Source organism: Podarcis muralis, chromosome 2 (assembly GCF_964188315.1).
Source record: "Podarcis muralis chromosome 2, rPodMur119.hap1.1, whole genome shotgun sequence".
NCBI classification, from domain to species: domain Eukaryota; kingdom Metazoa; phylum Chordata; class Lepidosauria; order Squamata; family Lacertidae; genus Podarcis; species Podarcis muralis.
Window position 1 is genome coordinate 118776042 of NC_135656.1, and position 17797 is coordinate 118793838.

The following is a 17797-nucleotide window of genomic DNA, read 5'->3' on the forward strand; positions in this document are numbered from 1 at the left end:
GGTCATGGGAGTGATTCATGCTCTTATGTAGCTGAATTGCTTCATGCTTTCTGGATGTGCCATGGTCCTAGCTTTGTTCTGTGTTACAATGTTCAAAATTAGCCAGCCTCCAGGCGCATTTTGCACCTAGCTATTGACCAATTGCAACCAAGTGAAGATTCCTGGGTGCCAGGAACCAAAAGGTTGTATTGAAAATACGACTTTTGAGTCGTCTGGCCCCCAAATGGCCAGTAGACATCAGACATGATCTAGAGGTGTGGTTCCAATAATAAGTCCTGCCTCCAGATATGAAGTCAGATAGGAAGGCCATTCATGTTTCCATGTCAGCTCGCATATCAGCTGTAACCTGGACATGGTGGAAATGGCTTCTTACACCCTTCATGGCATCACAAAGGCATTGCACAAATGCCCTATCCAGGGAGATGACCGTAAGTGCAAAAACATAATGACCAATGAGCTCATTGAGCTGATGAAGTGTACATAAATCAGAAAACTTGTCTACTGGCAACCTGGAACACTGGGCAACTGTATACAATTCTATTCCTAAAAAGGTTAGTTTAGTGGCTGGCCCTTCATACTTTTCCAGGGTCAATGGGGCACCCAAATAGTTTGTTAGGGCAGAGAAGGTGTCGATCAACTGTTGGCACTAGCAATTCTGTGATCCTATAAATAAATAATCATCTAAATAATGTACAGTTATGGAGTGGCCTGCAATGAGTGAGCCACTCAAGAAATGAACAAAAGGTCTCGCCAAAGGTTACTGAACAACAGCCCTTATGCTTGAATGGCTCCTCTCCACTGACTAGACATAGCAGGACCTCAGGTTCTGCTATGGATACCTCCACCTGCAGTACCGAGTGTTGCCTTTTGCCGGCATTTCAGCACTGAGAGTGTTCACAAAGTCCTATTGGCCCTGGTGGTCCACCAGAACGCCCAAGGAATATGGGTCCATCCTTATTTAGACGACATTCTTGTATGAACACCGGTGAGAAACAAGTGGAAGAGAGTCATTGAAACAACACTGAGTTGCCTCCAGAGGCTCGAGTTCAAAGTGAACATGGAAAAGATCAGGATGATGTTATAACACATACCTGCTGCCTCCTGCATTGTTTTACTGCATTATTACTGTGACCTCCCTAGGGTGCAAGCCTCGACTGTGTGTATAAAAATATTTGATGGGCATTGCCATCTAAATGGTGTTTGTGTGCCACATCTTGTCTCCAAACAGAACAATGACGTTTGTTTTCTGGTTAAATTCATGACTTTGGAAACAGTGATTATTTCACAAAATTTATATACTGCTCAAAGCAGTTTACAAAAAGATTACATAATTAGGGGGATTCTGGCATTATTTCCACCAAAGTGTGATGGCCTGGAAATCTGATTCAGAGGCTGAACCAGAGGAATCCCAGCCTGCACAGGAGTCCCTGCCTCCAGGGCTGGCTGAGCTGGGGCAGGGGCTTGAATCTGAAGGGCCCGCACCTGTGCCGGATCCTTAGGAGCAGACACCAGATGAATCCACTCTGGCTCTGGAGGTGATTGAGGACCCATTGCCTGCAGGTGCTCCTCTCCCAGCCCTGTCAGGGGAAAGTGAGGCTGCCTCTGGATCCAGTAACCCTCCAGCCTCTCCTGACCTGCAGAGACTCAGGGCAGAGAGGCGGAGGAAACTAAGTTCTCTCAGGAGGAGTTCTCGCCTTAAGGCCAGAAGAGGCGAGTCACCTGTGGGCCGGGACCACCCTAGGCCCCAGAGGAGATAAAGGCCAGTCAGCCCAGTCCCAGGTTGCAGGAGCAACATCGCTGGAAACCTGTTCCTGTCAGCACCCTGACCTGCTCTTCTGGAGTTCCTGACCACACCTGGCTCCTTGCCTTGGACCCCACTTCGCCCTTGACACACAGCCTCCAGACCCTCGACCCAGGACCGGACTCAGACCTCGCCGCACTGTAAACCCCCCCCCCCGGGCCAGCACATATAGAACAGGCTGCAGCTAAGATGGCTCTTCCTCAGTGATCTAAACACAAATTACAGCATACATTTTACCCCTCTGTGCTCAGTGTAATAGCCTGATATAAAGGCAGTAAGTGTAATAGAGAGTGTATCTGAATTACATCTATTCTATGGTTAGCAGAACCAGATTGATTGAGTAACTGCACTTGTAGGGAAGGGAGGGTGAATGTTCAGGACGTGGATGTTGGTGTTAGAACTGGTGTATTAGTTGCAAGTGCTTTTTAATGACATTTTGGAAGGCATGTATTTTCTTGTTGTTGTTAAAGTTATTTAGTTTGAAGTGAACTACTGGCTAAATCTTGAGTCAGCATTTCTCTGACGCAGGATCTTCTGTGCACCAGATTTCTCTCCCTAGGGCCCCAGCACAGTGCAATGAATGACACTGTGCTGCTATTTATTCATAGGTTTGAACAATTATTAAAAATACCACTTGAGTTCTGGGGAGAATAAAGCACTATGATTCTGATATGGAAAACAAGGTTCACACTACTTTGGTGGCATTAATGGAACATTAAAAGAGTATGTTGCCATTTAAAGGTCAAGCTGACAGTTAACCCCCCCCCCCCCGGCTGACCCATGTAAAAACCAGGGAGCCATTTCTGTGCGTTCTTGTTCTCATGTTTTCCTCCAGGTCTGCACCTGTGCCTTGAGCCACACAGAGACTCAGGTGATGCATCTCCCCCTTGTAATTATTCTTATTCTTGCCAAATCACCAGGGATTTAGCTAAAGACAAATCAGCCAAACATCAGAATCAAGGCTAAAGTGAGGTAATTTATTACACTGTGCCTGAAAAGTTTCTTGCATAAAATATACCCTGTGCTATGGACCACTTTTCTTGTCCAATTCTCAGGGCTCAGATTAATAATGAGATTATAAGAGCACCCGAGGTCCACCCATGGAATTTTTAAGTATACCTTTTCAGCTGTTTCTGGGTGAGCCAACTTTTGTTAGTTCATCAACAGATCTCTCTTCGCTGTTGATGCAATAACAAAGTCTATTGTTTCAAGGACTTTTCTTTATTCTCCTTCTGATTCCCCTTGAGCCCTTATCTAAGTTTTCTCTCCTACAAGCCCAACTTCCAGGGCCTGTGGCACAGTAGTCATGACTTTTCCCCTAAGACCTTTCTTCCAAATTGGCCCAAACATTTTCAGCTGGTAAGAAGTACAGAATACACACCCTACACCACAAATGAGAAGTGACTGGTTCCTGTGTTCATTTTCACTGGAAGCCCTGCCCACACTTTGGATCATGTTTATCTATAGGATTCCCCAAATTGACTATGTCAGAGTCTCACAACAAACATTTGGGGGATTAGATTGTGGCCACTCTAAGCAACTAGAACGGTCTCCCTCAGGAGGTTGTGGACTGTCCTTCCTTGGGTGTTTTTAAGCAGAGGTTGGATGGCCATCTGCCGTGGATGATTTAGCTAAAATTCCTGCATTGCAGGGGGTTGGACTAGATGCCCCTTGGGGTCCCTTCCAATTCTATAATTTTATTATTCTATGATAACCCTGCAATCCTAAGTAACGGATTAGCATTTTCCCCAACATTGCATGTGACCCCTGAACTCCTATTTTGTTTAACACCCCCAATGAATGTGAAGATTGTATTTGGGGTAGGTTGTGTGATACATCTATGTCATCCTCTTATTGTTCTTGATCATAAAGTTCAGAGTTTCCCTGGCCTTCTGTGTGGCCCCTTCTACTTCCCTTTCCATATGGGGGCCCAATCACCTTGTTTTTAGTGCTGGTAGTGACCATTCTGTGTGACCATTCTGTGTGCATTAATCCTGAACACAAAGAATGGGTTTTGATTTTCACTGATCATTTATGCACTCCCTGCACCCTCATTTTGATTCAAGATCTCGTTTAACATAAAGGTTGGTTTTGGTGGGTTGTGATGCATTTAAGTGACTCATCATAACTGATCTGAAGTAATGGGTTTGGGCTTCCTCCTAACCTTACATGTGGGCCCTGAAATGCATTTTCGATATAAAGGCCCAGTGCAACTAAATATTTTTGGGGTGTCATGTAACTTCTCTATGAGCCCAGTCTATTGCCTTGGTCCTAAGCAACAGGTTTCATGTCTGTCGTCTATGGGACCATAGTAACCTGAGGGGTCCCTATGATGAATAAATGGCCTCAGCCCAGTATACTTGAAGGTACATCTCCACCCTCATTGTTCAGCCTGGACACTGATGTCCAGCTCCAAGGGCCTTCTCAGTAGTGGCGTCCACCCTGTGGAAAGCCCTCCCATCAGATGTCAAGGAAATAAACAGCCATAAGACTTTTATTTTTTTTATATATAAATTTTTTATTGCGTTTCTTTCCATAGTTTTATAGGTTACAAACAAATAACATAATTGCAAGAAACAAATTTTCCCCTTTTTTTAACAACAAACAAAAAAAACAAACAAAAACAACTTGGACTTCCCCACCCCTTCCGATTCTGCGTTCTTTAAATTAACAATGTCAGCATTTTGTTACCTTATTTCATGCCTTATTGTAACTTTCAAATGTTATGTACCCAGATTCGATATATTGTATCTCAGTTTCCATACCTTTAAAATAAACATAACATGTTCGATTCAAATTGTCTCATTTTCTCTTTTATCACTTATTTTACAATTTACTTAATCATGATTGCTAAAGCATAACTTTTCCTAATCATGCACTATCTTAAGATTCATACAGCTTGTAGTATTTTTGCAAATAGTCTTTAAATTTTTTCCAGTCCTCCTCGATTGTTTCTTTATCCAGATCTCGGATTCTGCCGGTCAGTTCAGCTATCTCCATGTAGTCCATCAACTGCTTCTGCCATTCCTCCAGCGTGGGCAAATCTTGTGTCTTCCAGCTCTTAGCAATAAGTATTCTTGCTGCTGTGCTGGCATACATAAACAAGGTTCTGTCTTTCTTTGGCATTTTCTGGTCTACCATGCCCAGCAGGACAGCCATAAGACTTTTAGAAGACATCTGAAAGCAGCCCTGTATCGGGAAGTTTTTAATGTTTGATGTTTTATTGCTCTTTTATTATTAATAATAATATTCTGTTGGGAGCTGCCCAGAGTGGCTAGGGAAACCCAGCCAGGGCGGGGTATAAATTGTTGTTGCTGTGCTTTGGGATGTATTGTAACCTTTCCATGATCCAATTACATCATCCATGATTCTTTATTATTATTATTTTATTGATTTTAATTCGTTTTGCTACATCAAACATTAAAACAAACGAAAGAAACATACATAACACATACACACAAAAAAGAAATATATAAAAAAGAGAAATAATAATAAAGAAAACAAAAGAAAAAATATTTCCTAACATAAGATACCAACAAATTAGGTTACATTTACTAAATAACACACAACACTAATTGACTTCCCTTCATCTCGGTTTCAGAATATATTATATGATTTTTTTATCTGCAGTTTCTTTTCCTCAAAAAACTCTTTACATCACAAGTGTTATGTCACACCTACTGTGATTTTTAGATTTTTTACCTCTGTTTCCATGTATGTCATAAATTTATTTCTCTTGGACTTTTCATTAAAGCCGTTCACATTCCACGACAAAAACTTAAGGGTCATTTCAACTAACAACACTCTATCCTAGTTTCTGATTTAAATTCTGGTACTTCTGTTTCCAATAGTCTCCAACTCTTCCCCCTCCTCTTCCTCCCCTGATCCTGTATCCTCCGCCTCTTCCTCTGTCCCCTCTTCCCTCTCCTCCGGTCCCTTGACCCCTTTCCCTCCTCTCCCTCTTCTTTCCCCCATTCTCCTCTCTCCTCCTCCAGGTCTTTCTTCTTCCCTACCCAGGTCTTTTTCATATCTTCTCAAAAACTTTCCAGCTTCTTGTGCGTCTGTCAGTTTGAACTTTTTATTCTTATAAAAAAAGGAAATCCCTTCTGGGAATTCCCATTTGTACTGTATTGTATTTCTCTTCAGGACACTTGTTAATTGTCTGTATCCTTCCCTTTTGCGAAGAATCCTGATTGGAATTTCTTTAAAGATAATAATTGTACAACCTCCAATCATTAGCTTTCTTTTATAGCTTGTTCTTAGTATAGTGTTCTTCATTTCCATTGAATTAAATATTACTAAGCAGTCACCAGGGATTTTTTTTTATTTAATTTGTTGTGATTTCCCTCTTATTCTGAACACACTTTCTATTGTGTGTGCTACTTGTTCTTCTTTTATTTCTAACCATTTTGCAAGTTCTTTAACCATTTTTTCTCTTATATCTTCATTTACGTCTTCTGCAACTCCTCTGAATTTTAAATTAAGTTGTTTCTGATGAAGTTCTGTCATGGCTAAATTGTCCCATAATTGATCTTGCATTTTATTTAAATCTTTTACTTCTTCCTTTAATTTTTCTGTTTCTTTTTTTTTTTTATCTCTCAGATCTTTTTGGGTTATTTTATTGGTTTCTTCAATTATTTTTGACTTGACTGTCAAGTCTTGTACCTTTCTAGAGAGTTATCCTACAGCACTTTCTATTTTCTTATCTATCTGTTCCTGTATTTCTCCTAATTTGTTTTCCATATGTAATTCATCATCCATGATTCTGAGGAAAAGGATTTTTTCTCCGCTCCCTTTCAGGACCCATATGGAAGTTTGAGACTCAAAACCTTTTTGTGGGGGTGTTAGAGTTATCTGATGGTGGGGTAGACAGGTCACAATACACAATTCAAGGTGAATCCAGTCAACCATAAATCTCAGAAGGGGACTAGATATTTCTGCAGCCATTCTATGCAGGCCGCCTTCTGCTTCAAAGGACAGACGTGTGCCTAGAAAGTGTGGGGCAAATATAAGTATGGATAAGCCTTTGGAAATGTCCTCTTCTGTCAAGAATTTCATTTAGTGGTTTAATGATGGTTGCCTTGACAGAGAAGTAGTATAGAAAGGCAGTAAACATGCAAATCTTGTGCTGGAGAAGAGATATACCTTTCCTTCTTAATAATAATAGTTTTTTGTGTTGGAGCAGGATTTTAATCAGACTTGTAAGAACCACTATGGATAATATGGAAGGATAGAAAATGTAGATTATGGAATAATATGCAGTTGTAAATGTTGACCATAGGACCCATGGAGGGGATGGGGAGAAGTCATGACATTCAGAGAAATCTCTTTATATGGTTATGTATTTGGTAATGTGATAATTTAATTTTTTACTTGTAAAAAAAAGTTATTTGTATTGGTTTCCACATTCCCTTTCCAGAGCGCAGACTTGGAGGGTGACATCAACATCCAAACAAGGCCAGAGATCAATGTCTCCACAAGACTATCACCTTCCTGGCTTATGAAGAACCTTTGGGGATCTTCCTAGCTTCCTTTCCCTATTCTTATCTGTAGTGGTTCTAGGTGTTGCTCGTGCGTAAGCAGGTGCAAACACCTGGCTGGGTTGCCTGAGTGAACCTTTTCTGTCCGGACAGCCACTCACCCGTGGCTGTCTCAATCGCTGGCAGAATCCGTCAGTGGGCGTTTCTTAAACTTCTTCCAGCAAAGAAGCTCTTTGACGCCTAGTCTCCTCCTACTCTCTCTGCGCGAAAGCCTTCTGCGCAAGGAGGGCGTAGGCAGCAGAGGACCCCTACTCTCCTCACTGGTCCCCGGCAAGGAGTCATGGGACCGCCTTGCCGCTTCCCCCATCTGCCCCCCTTCTCCACTGGTGCTACGCTGATTCTCTTCCCCAGAAGATGGGCTGCCTCTTCCAATCCCGGGACGCTCTCTGGAATCCCTCTGGATTTTGCTCTCTCCCTCTGGCACTGATGGCAGTTCCCTGACATTATCCTTAACCACTTGTGTTGTGTTAGGAATATTTGTTATATTCCAGGAAACTCCTATAGTCAAAGCCAACAACCGGAACCTCTCCTATATCCTCCTCATCTGGCTGGGAATCTCTCCACCATTCCCAGACCCTGACATGTATTCCCAGGTTGGAGAGATTATCCTGCAATGCAATGAAGGGTCTATTGCCATGTTTTATCCTGCCCTTGGCTACGTGGGCTTCCTCGCTGCCATCTGCTTCAAGGTGGCTTTCCTGGGCAGGTGATTGCCTTGGGCCTTCAATGAAGCCAAGCTAATCACCTTCAGCATGCTGGTCGTCTGCAGCGTTTGGGTCTCCTTTGTGCCCTCCTACCTGAGCACAACCCTGCAGTTGGTGCCCTTGAGTTCAAGTGAGGAGGGACTGGCATCTCAGATTTGGGAGGTAGATCTGGCAGTTTTCACAATCATGTTTTCCCCAACTACTACCCCTGCACATGAATATTCATAAACTGTTTAGGATGTTGTAGAGCTGCTGTTTCTTTCCTTTGTAATTATCAAAATCATAGTGATTTTCTTTCATCGTCTCAAGCAAGCTCCAGAGACTTCACAGATCGCAGTTGTGTGCACTGAAGTAAACATGAGAATCAAGAGCAATATGAGGCAACATCTTGCATTTGGAAAAGACTGGGGTATAAATGCCTTTTGTTCCAATGAGAGTTTGGGTAGGAATTTAGGTCAGGTGAATTGGACAATGAAGGTGTGAGGTTGACTTCTATCCCCTTCAAATCTGAAGCTCCATCCACATTAGGAAAGCAAAAGAGTTTGGCTTCATCAAGTAATTCTCTGAGATGAGCAGTCACAAGGAAGGGAGCTGTTCCAGAATGGGATTGCTACTGCTGCTGCTGCCTTATGTGGAATGTGGAGTGAAGGTGAAATGCCCCTTGACTCTGGAGAGAGATGAGCTAGACCCATTCATTTATTCCAGACCAGGAGACCACCTCATTGGTGGGGTCATCTCTGCCACAATGGCTATATTTATTCCACACACTTTCAAGGAGTCTCCCTCTACCAGCTTTAGACAGTAAGTCATTTTATGGAATGGGGTTAGAGATGTTCCTTTAGCTACCAAATGCATGAGTCCCAATTCCCAGGCTCTCTCCTACTCAGAGGCCTGTGGCGAAAGGGCTTCATTCCTGTTGTATCCAACAACAAACCACAGGTAGGGAAGGTTTCAAAAGGTATGTTCCAAAGGAACCCTCCAATATTATGACACTGCAAAGTAAAAATAGGAAAGCATGGAAATGGGGAAACTACAGAAAGGTCACCGTCATTTCTGTGGCACACTTGCCCACCTCTGCTGCTTTTGCTAAGCAGAGCTCTGTCCATGGATGGGCTCCTGTGGAAGGGGAAGGAGCTCAGTTTCCTCCTCCTCCACCACCAGAATTTTGTGAGGAAGCTGCAAATTGTAGTTCTGGAAACAGTTTGAGGAAATGGTCAGAAAGCTCTTGGGTTTCAAGGGGGATGTTGAAGGACCTGGGCCCCTACCTCCAAAAATGAATGGTGGAGCAGGATCAGTCAGAGGGCTAATGCTGTCAGACTTCTACTAAACCTCAGCCTATATATATATATATATATATATATATATATACAATTTGTTCAAAAAAAAGTAGCAAAATTCCAGTAATTTCCGTTCAGTGAAGAAAACTTGGGTGCATCTTAAGCAACAATATGAATGCTATGAAGGGCAAGGCTGCTGTGAAAGGACATCACTCAGACACAGACATGGCACATTTTTGCTTTTTAAAACTTAATGATTTTGTTTTATTAACCTGGAAATTCTAGGGTCGGGTTATTTGTGTCTAAAGCTGTGATGAACCCTAGGATTTACATTATCTAAATACATTACATTAACTAATACATTATTAGTTGTTATCACTGATTTCAAATCAAGCGAAGAGAACTACACACTCAGAGGACCCCACAGAGAACATCAAGAGCACAAGGGGGGAAGAGAGAGCAATAGATGTTCCATGTCATTTAAAAAGCCTTTTAAAAATCCTTTCCTTTTTAAAATGAATTTTTATTGGTTTTACATAATTTTATACATTTTAACTTACAACATTTCAAAACATTAAAATAATAGGTTCTTTCAAACCTTCGTCCCTCCTTCCCTCCTCCTATGGGTTCCATAGTCAAAGAAAATGTATTCTTTTATCTCTTTCTGCCTCTTTTACCATTATCTATCTGTTATGTATCCATAGTTACCAAAGTTCGTTTCACATTACCAGTGCCATCGTATCCCTGCCAATGATTTTAACTGCTTACAGTGGTCTTTTAATTTTATTGAAAATTGATTCCATTCTTTTAAGAAATACTTGATCTTCCTGCTTTCTGATCTTTCCCGTCAGTCTCGCTATTTCTGCGTACTCCATCAATTTAGTATGGCATTCTTCTCTGGTCAGCACTTCTCCCTCCTTCCATCTATGGGCTAGAAGCATTCTTGCTGCAGTCGTTGCAGACATAAAGAGTCTTTTATCTTCTTACAGTATCTCTTCACCTATTATACCAAACGGAAAAGCTTCTGGTTTTTTAACAAAGGTTTTTTAAAACATTTTCTTTAACTCATTATATATCATTTCACAGTAAGCTTTTACCACCCAACAAGACCACCACATATGAGAGAAGGTACCCTCTTTTCCTAAAAACCTTTTATCTCCTATGGTTCTTTGAAAGTCTCTGCATGTCTAATTCCATCAGGAAAAATTCCCTCTACTTTAGTTTTGTTTTCCAAGGGATAATGGGTAGTGATTGAACAAGGCTTTCCCACCAATCAGGCATCATCAAGTGGGGATTGGCTGAAAACTTCTGAATCTGGATTAGGGTTGGCATGATTAAATTCTAGAAATTGGATCCAGGACTTTATATTATCCTTAGAAGCTTGTCCAAAAAAAGCAAGAGTTGGAAGTGATATATTCACTGAATGCTGGAGGATAGGATCTGATATGTGCATTTTTGCAGGAAAGGAAGAACAAGGTACTGGCTGCCCTTGTCATTCTTCTTTGCCATTCAAGAGATTAACCAGAATCCCAGGCTCTTGCCCAACATCACTCTGGGCTACAATATCTATGAGACCTTTTTTCATGGAAGGATGACGTATGAAGCTTTGGTAGACCTGGTCTCTTCTAGACAGGCGAATGTTCCAAACTACAACTGCGGAGGGCAGAATAACTTGATTGCTGTTATTGAAGGGGCTGACTCTGACTCTGAGAACTCCATCCAGATTTCAAGCATGTTGAGCATCTATAAAATGCCACAGGTAGGAATGGAGATGGTGGGGTCATCTGACTGAGGTTCTCAGCCATGTAAGTGTTGGGTAGTGTCAACTCAGAATGAGGAAGACATAGGAAGTCAAGGGATTGAAGAAAGGAGATAAGGAATGGTCAGATGAATTGCTGTGCTCTTGTTGATACAACCTGTCTTTCCTCCCTTCCATTTGTGTCAAATGTTGGGGTGTGTGTGTGTGTGTGTGTGTGTGTGTGTATGCCTGTGCATATAAAATGGGAAGGAAGGGAACTTCAATTGTAAAAGGTAAAGGTAAAGGTACCCCTGCCCGTACGGGCCAGTCTTGACAGACTCTAGGGTTGTGCGCCCATCTCACTCAAGAGGCCGGGGGCCAGCACTGTCCGGAGACACTTCCGGGTCACGTGGCCAGCGTGACATTGCTGCTCTGGCGAGCCAGAGCCACACACGGAAACGCCGTTTACCTTCCCGCTAGTAAGCGGTCCCTATTTATCTACTTGCACCCGGGAGTGCTTTCGAACTGCTAGGTTGGCAGGCGCTGGGACCGAACGATGGGAGCGCACCCCGCCGCGGGGATTCGAACCGCCGACCTTTCGATCGGCAAGCCCTAGGCTCTGAGGCTTATATTTAAAAAGATGAAAACAGGAACTGAGGGAATACATAAACATAAAAATGGGATCGAGTCTTATGTGCCAAGGAAAGTTTGGGCAAAAAAGTATGTCTTTACAAAACAGATATATGTTATTGGGGGTAAGAATTATTTCGGCTTTGATCCCAAATATTGCAAGCCAACAGTTCTTCTTTTCTTGCCAGGTCAGCTATGCTTTTGGCTCCCGTGTTCTGAATGACAAGAGGCAGTTCCCCTTTTTCTATCGGACGGTCCCCAAAGAAGAGGCCGTTTACCCAGCGATTGTCAAGTTGCTCCATCACTTCAGATGGACGTTCATTGGTCTCATTGCTCCAGACACTGAAAATGGAGAGAAGTTCATGAAGACATTGACACCTGTGCTATTAGAGAGTGGAATTTGTGTTGCCATCTCAGTTAGCATTCCACAATTGAATGGATTAAGTTTGAGACTCAAAATTCCTCAATTAGAAAGGTGGGGACAAGTCCATGTATTTTTTTATTATGTAGAAACTACTTATTTCTTGGTGGGAATAAAACTTGCAGAAATGATATTTGAAATGCAGGGCAAATCCACTGCAGGGGAAGTCTTGATCACAACATCGATGTGGGATTTGAGTGTAGAATTAACCCACAGTCATTTCCACAGTATTCTTTCATTCTCTATTGGGACAAATAAATGGGCAAAATATGATAATATTGATGCCTTTTACTTTGCACTTCAGCAGTTTTGGGAGGAAGCTTTTACTTGTTCCTATACAGAGCACACATTGTCAGTGAAAAGCTGGACAAGATGCAGAGAAAGAGAGGAATTGGAGATGCTGCCCCAAGACCATCTGGAAAGACTCTTCTCTCTAAACAGCTACAGGATTTACAACACTGTCCAAGCTGTGGCCCGTTCCTTAAATGCTGTGTATTCCTCCAGATCTAAGTGGAGGTTGAAGGACAGTCTGGAAGTTCAAAGGCTACAGCCATGGCAGGTATTTCCTTTCCCATCACAGACATCATTGCCAAACACAACAATCAGTTGTACAATTCCTGAATGGTTGCCTTGAAGATTGTCTAGGAATGTATTGGGGAGGTGAAGTTTTGAAAACCCCTTTGTGAAGTGCCCTGAATTGGATCCATTTACCTCCTCTCAGATGGTAGTTTCTCTGGTAACACTTCCCATCACTGGCTGAACCTCCTCTTTGCCTTGAAGTGTGTTGCTGGAGCCTGTATTAAGTGCCTGAGTAACTCGTCTTCTCATTACAATATATATATGGGGACATTCGTCATATTTGTGGCGTATTTGTTTTCTGATCCCATTAATATACATTAAAGTAAATTTTTATATACTGTAACTTGAAAAAGAAAATTTAGACACAGCAAATAATAACTGTAGTCATTGTCTGAGGACTTTCTTCATGTGCCTCCTTCATGAGGAGTCTAGAGGGTGGCAACACAAGAATGTGCATTTTCTGCAGTAGCTCCCAGTTTGGAGAATGCTGTCTCCAGGAAGGTTTGTCTGGCACCTTCATTATACAACTTTTGGTGCCAGGCTGGAGTCACATGCAGCTCAGAACACAGAGGCAGGCAGTACTTAACTATTTATTCAAGAAAACAGCATATGACTCAGCAACACTGAGTCTTTTCTTCTTTTTTATAGTTTTATTTATACTTTTCTAATTTATACATTTCATTAGTTTTACAATCATTTTAATATTGCAAAGTTGGACTTCCTCCCCCCTCTTTCTCCGGTTCCTTAAATTTACTTTTTTATATCATCTGCATATCCAAATTCATTAAATTTGCTCATTTAATTATCTACTTTAAATATATATTCTTATGAATCTTCAGGTTATTACAATAATCCTGTCAATGTTTTTAGATGTTTGCAATTAATCTGAAAATATTCAATAAACCATTTCAAAGTTCTTTTATAAAAAGTTTGTTATCATGATTTTTTATTCGTCTGGTAACTTTCGCCATTTCTGCATATTCCATTATATTTTGTATCCATTCCTCCTTTGCAGGGACTTCTGCTTCATTTCTTTTTTAGGAGAGTAGCTGCTGTAGTTGCAGACATAAATCAGTTTCTGTACAATTTAGATACCTCTGTCCCTATCATTCCCAAACAGTCCTTGGGTTCTCCAGCAGCCTCCGGACCCCTCTCTTCTGCTTCAGTCTCAGTGTTTGAACTGCTCCCGTCACCAACTCCCCCTGCTCACTAAACCCTGTTGCCCCTTCACATTCCAGCCCCTCATCAAAATCTTCTTCAGTATCCCATCACCAATGCCCTGGCTCTGAGCCTTCCTCCCATGGGGATTCCCTTGAGGGTTCGCTGCCTGGTGCTTCCCACAATTCCTCAAACTGCCCAACCAATCCCTGACACGCTGTTGCCAATCCCAAATGAGAACACATCCAAGCATGAAATGTTCAGAGTTTAATAGTCAGTGTTGTTTTCCCTGTTCTATATGTGGCTCTTTTCTCTGCCATTCTAGCTCCACCCTTTCCTGGGAGACGCCCAATTTTATAATTCTTCAATGGACGGAGTGTATTTGGATGAGAAGGGGGACCTGGCAGCTGACTTGGACATTGTGAACTGGGTGGTGTTTCCCAATCAGTCCATCCTTAGAGAGAGGATTGGGAGCATCAAGAGACAGAGATCCCTGGACCTAAAGTGCAACATCGACCAGAATGCCACTGTGTCCCCCAAATGGCACAACCAGGTGGTGGAAATAACGGGAAATAACTTATTTTATTAGATTTCCCATCCGATAAGTTCCAATCATGTTGCCATGTTTTGTGTTGCACTGCCTTCAAATGCTGTCTGCATTTCTTGAAGATCCCTGTGGGTCCCTGTGAAATTCTGTATATGTGTGAATCAGCTACTATGGGAGTGCAGTTTCAAGGTGGTTGCTTATTTTGGTAACTAGAAGACGTACCCACTGGTTTTCCCCATTCCCTGCCATATTTAAATCATAAGAAATCTTAAATATGTAGGAGAATGTGGCTTATAGCAGCCTCAGTGCTGGCAATATTTCCTGAAATGCTCCTGTAAATCCATGTTCTATGGAACAACTTCCAGAAAAATGTTGAAAGATTTGTTTGCTAGAAGAGATGGCCTCCTAATCTGAACGCTTCCAAGGAAATTTAACCATCCCTCAACTTTTGCACTTAGATCCTTTTCTAACCCTTTTAGTGAATGAAAAAATATTTTTAGAAAATACTGTCCCCGCTCCTGTTCAAACACAGGTGGTAGGGAGAGGAACCACTTTACCAGTTAATTATTTTTTCTACCAGGGGCAGCTAATATCAGGACCTCCTTCCCCCAAATTCTATGTGGCACCTACCACCCCTTTTTTTAAAAAAAAGCATTATTTCCTAAAATGGTTTTACGGTGCTCCTGTGTGTCTTCTGCAATAATACTGTGATGCTAAAAGGCTTTGTGATGCCTCCCTCCTGATCAAATATGTTTGTGTAAATATGGTGGGGGTTTTTAACTCAATCTTATTATGAAATATAATGTAGCGGAAAATAGCTGATGGGACAACCTACTGGGTGGCAGTAGGTTTGAAAGCTGTGGTTCTCAATCATGCCCACTTTGAAACTTTGGCCAAACCAACAGAAGGTTCCACTTGGGTCACTATGGCCCTTATCAGCTTCCCCAGATAAATACAGTGATCATGACACTTTATCATGTACAAGAGGGGAAACTGAAACAGAGCTGAGCAACAGGGGAAGGGAAGCAGAAGGAACTAGGGCTTGGATCAAACAGGGAAACATTCTCATGAGAGGTTTTCCTGCAATCAAGCAGTATATAAATGTGGCCAAAGATAATTAATTAAGTAATACATTGCTATCATCCTTAACACATCAGCCTTAACACGTTTCCCTTGATGCCCCTTTATGCTTAGCCCCTTCCTACTTCCAAGTGTGTGGAAAGTTGCCAGCCTGGATTCTTCAAGGTAGTTCAGAAAGGAATGCTGCTCTGCTGCTATGACTGCGTTCCCTGTGTGGAAGGAACAATGGCCACTCAGGAAGGTGGGTGCCACCAGCAGAAAGACCTGCCCTTCAGGAAGAGGACAAAGGACCTTTCTGGTGTCCAGAGTCTATTAAAGGGGAGTTTTTGAACTGATGCACTGCTACAATACAACTGGGCATTTTCCCCATTGGGTGTTCATATATGCTGTATTGACACATTGAATGACAATTAGAAGCCTACACAGAGTGGGAGAAAATCCTGAGATGTGGGAATTTGACAGCACTTTTACTGTTAGTCAAACTTGGCACAAGAGGCACCATGAACTCTGGGGTGATTATCAGACACAAATATTTTAGGACCCTAATCCTAACATTGACATCCTTTGAGGAAATGGGTCGCCATGGTTTATCATTATTTTATTCCTGTCAGAAATATTAGTGAGGTCCTCTTGCATTGTGATTCCCTTAGTATGCGGAATCCTCTCCCCATTGTTTTTACCACCAATTGACGATATACCAGTTGCCTAAGGTTTTCATTGTCCCATAATATTAATACCAATAAATGCTCTCCCTGGTTATATGCAATGATTTTTATTGAATATAGTTATGCTTTCTTTCATTGGAGACCACTTTGGTATTACTTTTTGTTAATGAAAAGCAGTACAGTAAAGTTGATATTCCTTGTGTTCTTTCCAGATGCAGAGCATTGCACCAGGTGTCCAGAAGATCAGCATCCAAACAAGGACAGAGATCAATGTCTCCCCAAGACTATCACCTTCCTGGCATATGAAGAACCTTTAGGGATCTTCCTAGCTTCCTTTGCACTATTCTTATCCTTAACCACATGTGTTGTGCTTGGAATATTCATTATATTCCGAGAAACTCCCATAGTCAAAGCCAACAATCGGAACCTCTCCTATATCCTCCTTGTTTCCCTCCTGCTTTCCTTTCTGTCCTCCTTCCTCTTCATTGGCAGGCCAAGGAAAGCCACCTGTCTTCTCCGACAAATGGCCTTCAGCATCATCTTCTCAGTTGCCATCTCTTCTGTGTTGGCAAAAACCATCACTGTGGTGCTGGCCTTCCTGGCTACAAAACCAGGAAACACGATGAGGAGATGGCTGGGGAAGAGTCTGGCCAACTCCATTGTCATTTCCTGTTCCAGTGTCCAAGTTGCCATCTGCATCATCTGGCTGGGAATCTCTCCACCCTTCCCAGAGTCTGACACGAGCTCCCAGGCTGGAGAGATCATCCTACAGTGCAATGAAGGGTCTATTGCCATATTTTACGCTGCCCTGGGTTACATGGGCTTCCTGGCTGCCATCTGCTTCACAGTGGCTTTTCTGGCCAGGAAGCTGCCTGGGGCCTTCAATGAAGCCAAGCTGATCACCTTCAGCATGCTGGTCTTCTGCAGCGTTTGGGTCTCCTTTGTGCCCACCTACCTGAGCACAAAGGGGAAATACATGGTAGCTGTGCAGATCTTCTCTATCTTGGCCTCCAGTGCTGGGCTTCTGGCCTGCATTTTCTTTCCCAAGTGCTACATAATTGTACTCAGGCCTGATCTGAACACAAAGGAGCATCTGACAACAAAAGCTGGTTCTTAAATTACTGATTTTTGACAACTGTTGTCCTGCACAGCAATGATGAAAAAGACATACTTGCCTTGCAAATGTAGCTTCTTAGATTTAAAGGCATGGCTCCTTTTCTGATCGTTACTTTTCAAACCTTTAAGAAGTGTCTAAATGTTTAAATTTTATATTTAATTGTGCTATTTTAACTTGGAAAGTTGAGTGCCTTCCTCTTAAAATTCATACTCTTTGGCATATTTATTTAATATGAAAATTGATTAGGACTGCTAAAACAAATAGAATAAAAAAGTGGAATTCAGTAGTGAAATCTTTTGATTCAAGAACAGTTAACAGAGGGCACAGACACATTATTTACAGATATATATATGGACGCGGGTGGCGCTGTGGCTAAAACCTCAGTGCCTAGGGCTTGCCGATCGCATGGTCGGCGGTTAAAATCCCTGCGGCGGGGTGAGCTCCTGTCTTTCGGTCCCAGCTCCTCCCCACCTAGCAGTTCGAAAGCACCCCCAAGTGCAAGTAGATAAATAGGTACCGCTTTATAGCAGGAAGGTAAAC

The 17797-nt window shown here is 42.2% G+C and overlaps 1 protein-coding gene across 1 annotated transcript; it reads left to right on the forward strand.

Annotated features, from left to right (window-relative positions):
- The first annotated feature begins 352 nt into the window (after nucleotides 1–352).
- On the forward strand, nucleotides 353–17257 carry LOC114591123 (vomeronasal type-2 receptor 26-like). Its single transcript, XM_077923604.1, has 7 exons — nucleotides 353–428; nucleotides 7813–8047; nucleotides 10784–11081; nucleotides 11879–12670; nucleotides 14174–14401; nucleotides 15590–15716; nucleotides 16353–17257. The coding sequence occupies exons 1-7, from the start codon at nucleotides 353–355 to the stop codon at nucleotides 17255–17257; spliced, it is 2661 nt and encodes an 886-aa protein (XP_077779730.1).
- Nucleotides 17258–17797: the final 540 nt, after the last annotated feature.

Bases quoted from the DNA above. Each gene is read 5' to 3' on its own strand.
- LOC114591123 (XM_077923604.1), top strand. From the start codon at position 353: ATGGTGGAAATGGCTTCTTACACCCTTCATGGCATCACAAAGGCATTG. The intron at 12,671-14,173 runs GTATTTCCTTTC...CTGCCATTCTAG, and splicing joins AAAGGCTACAGCCATGGCAG to CTCCACCCTTTCCTGGGAGA. The intron at 15,717-16,352 runs GTGGGTGCCACC...TGTTCTTTCCAG, and splicing joins AACAATGGCCACTCAGGAAG to ATGCAGAGCATTGCACCAGG.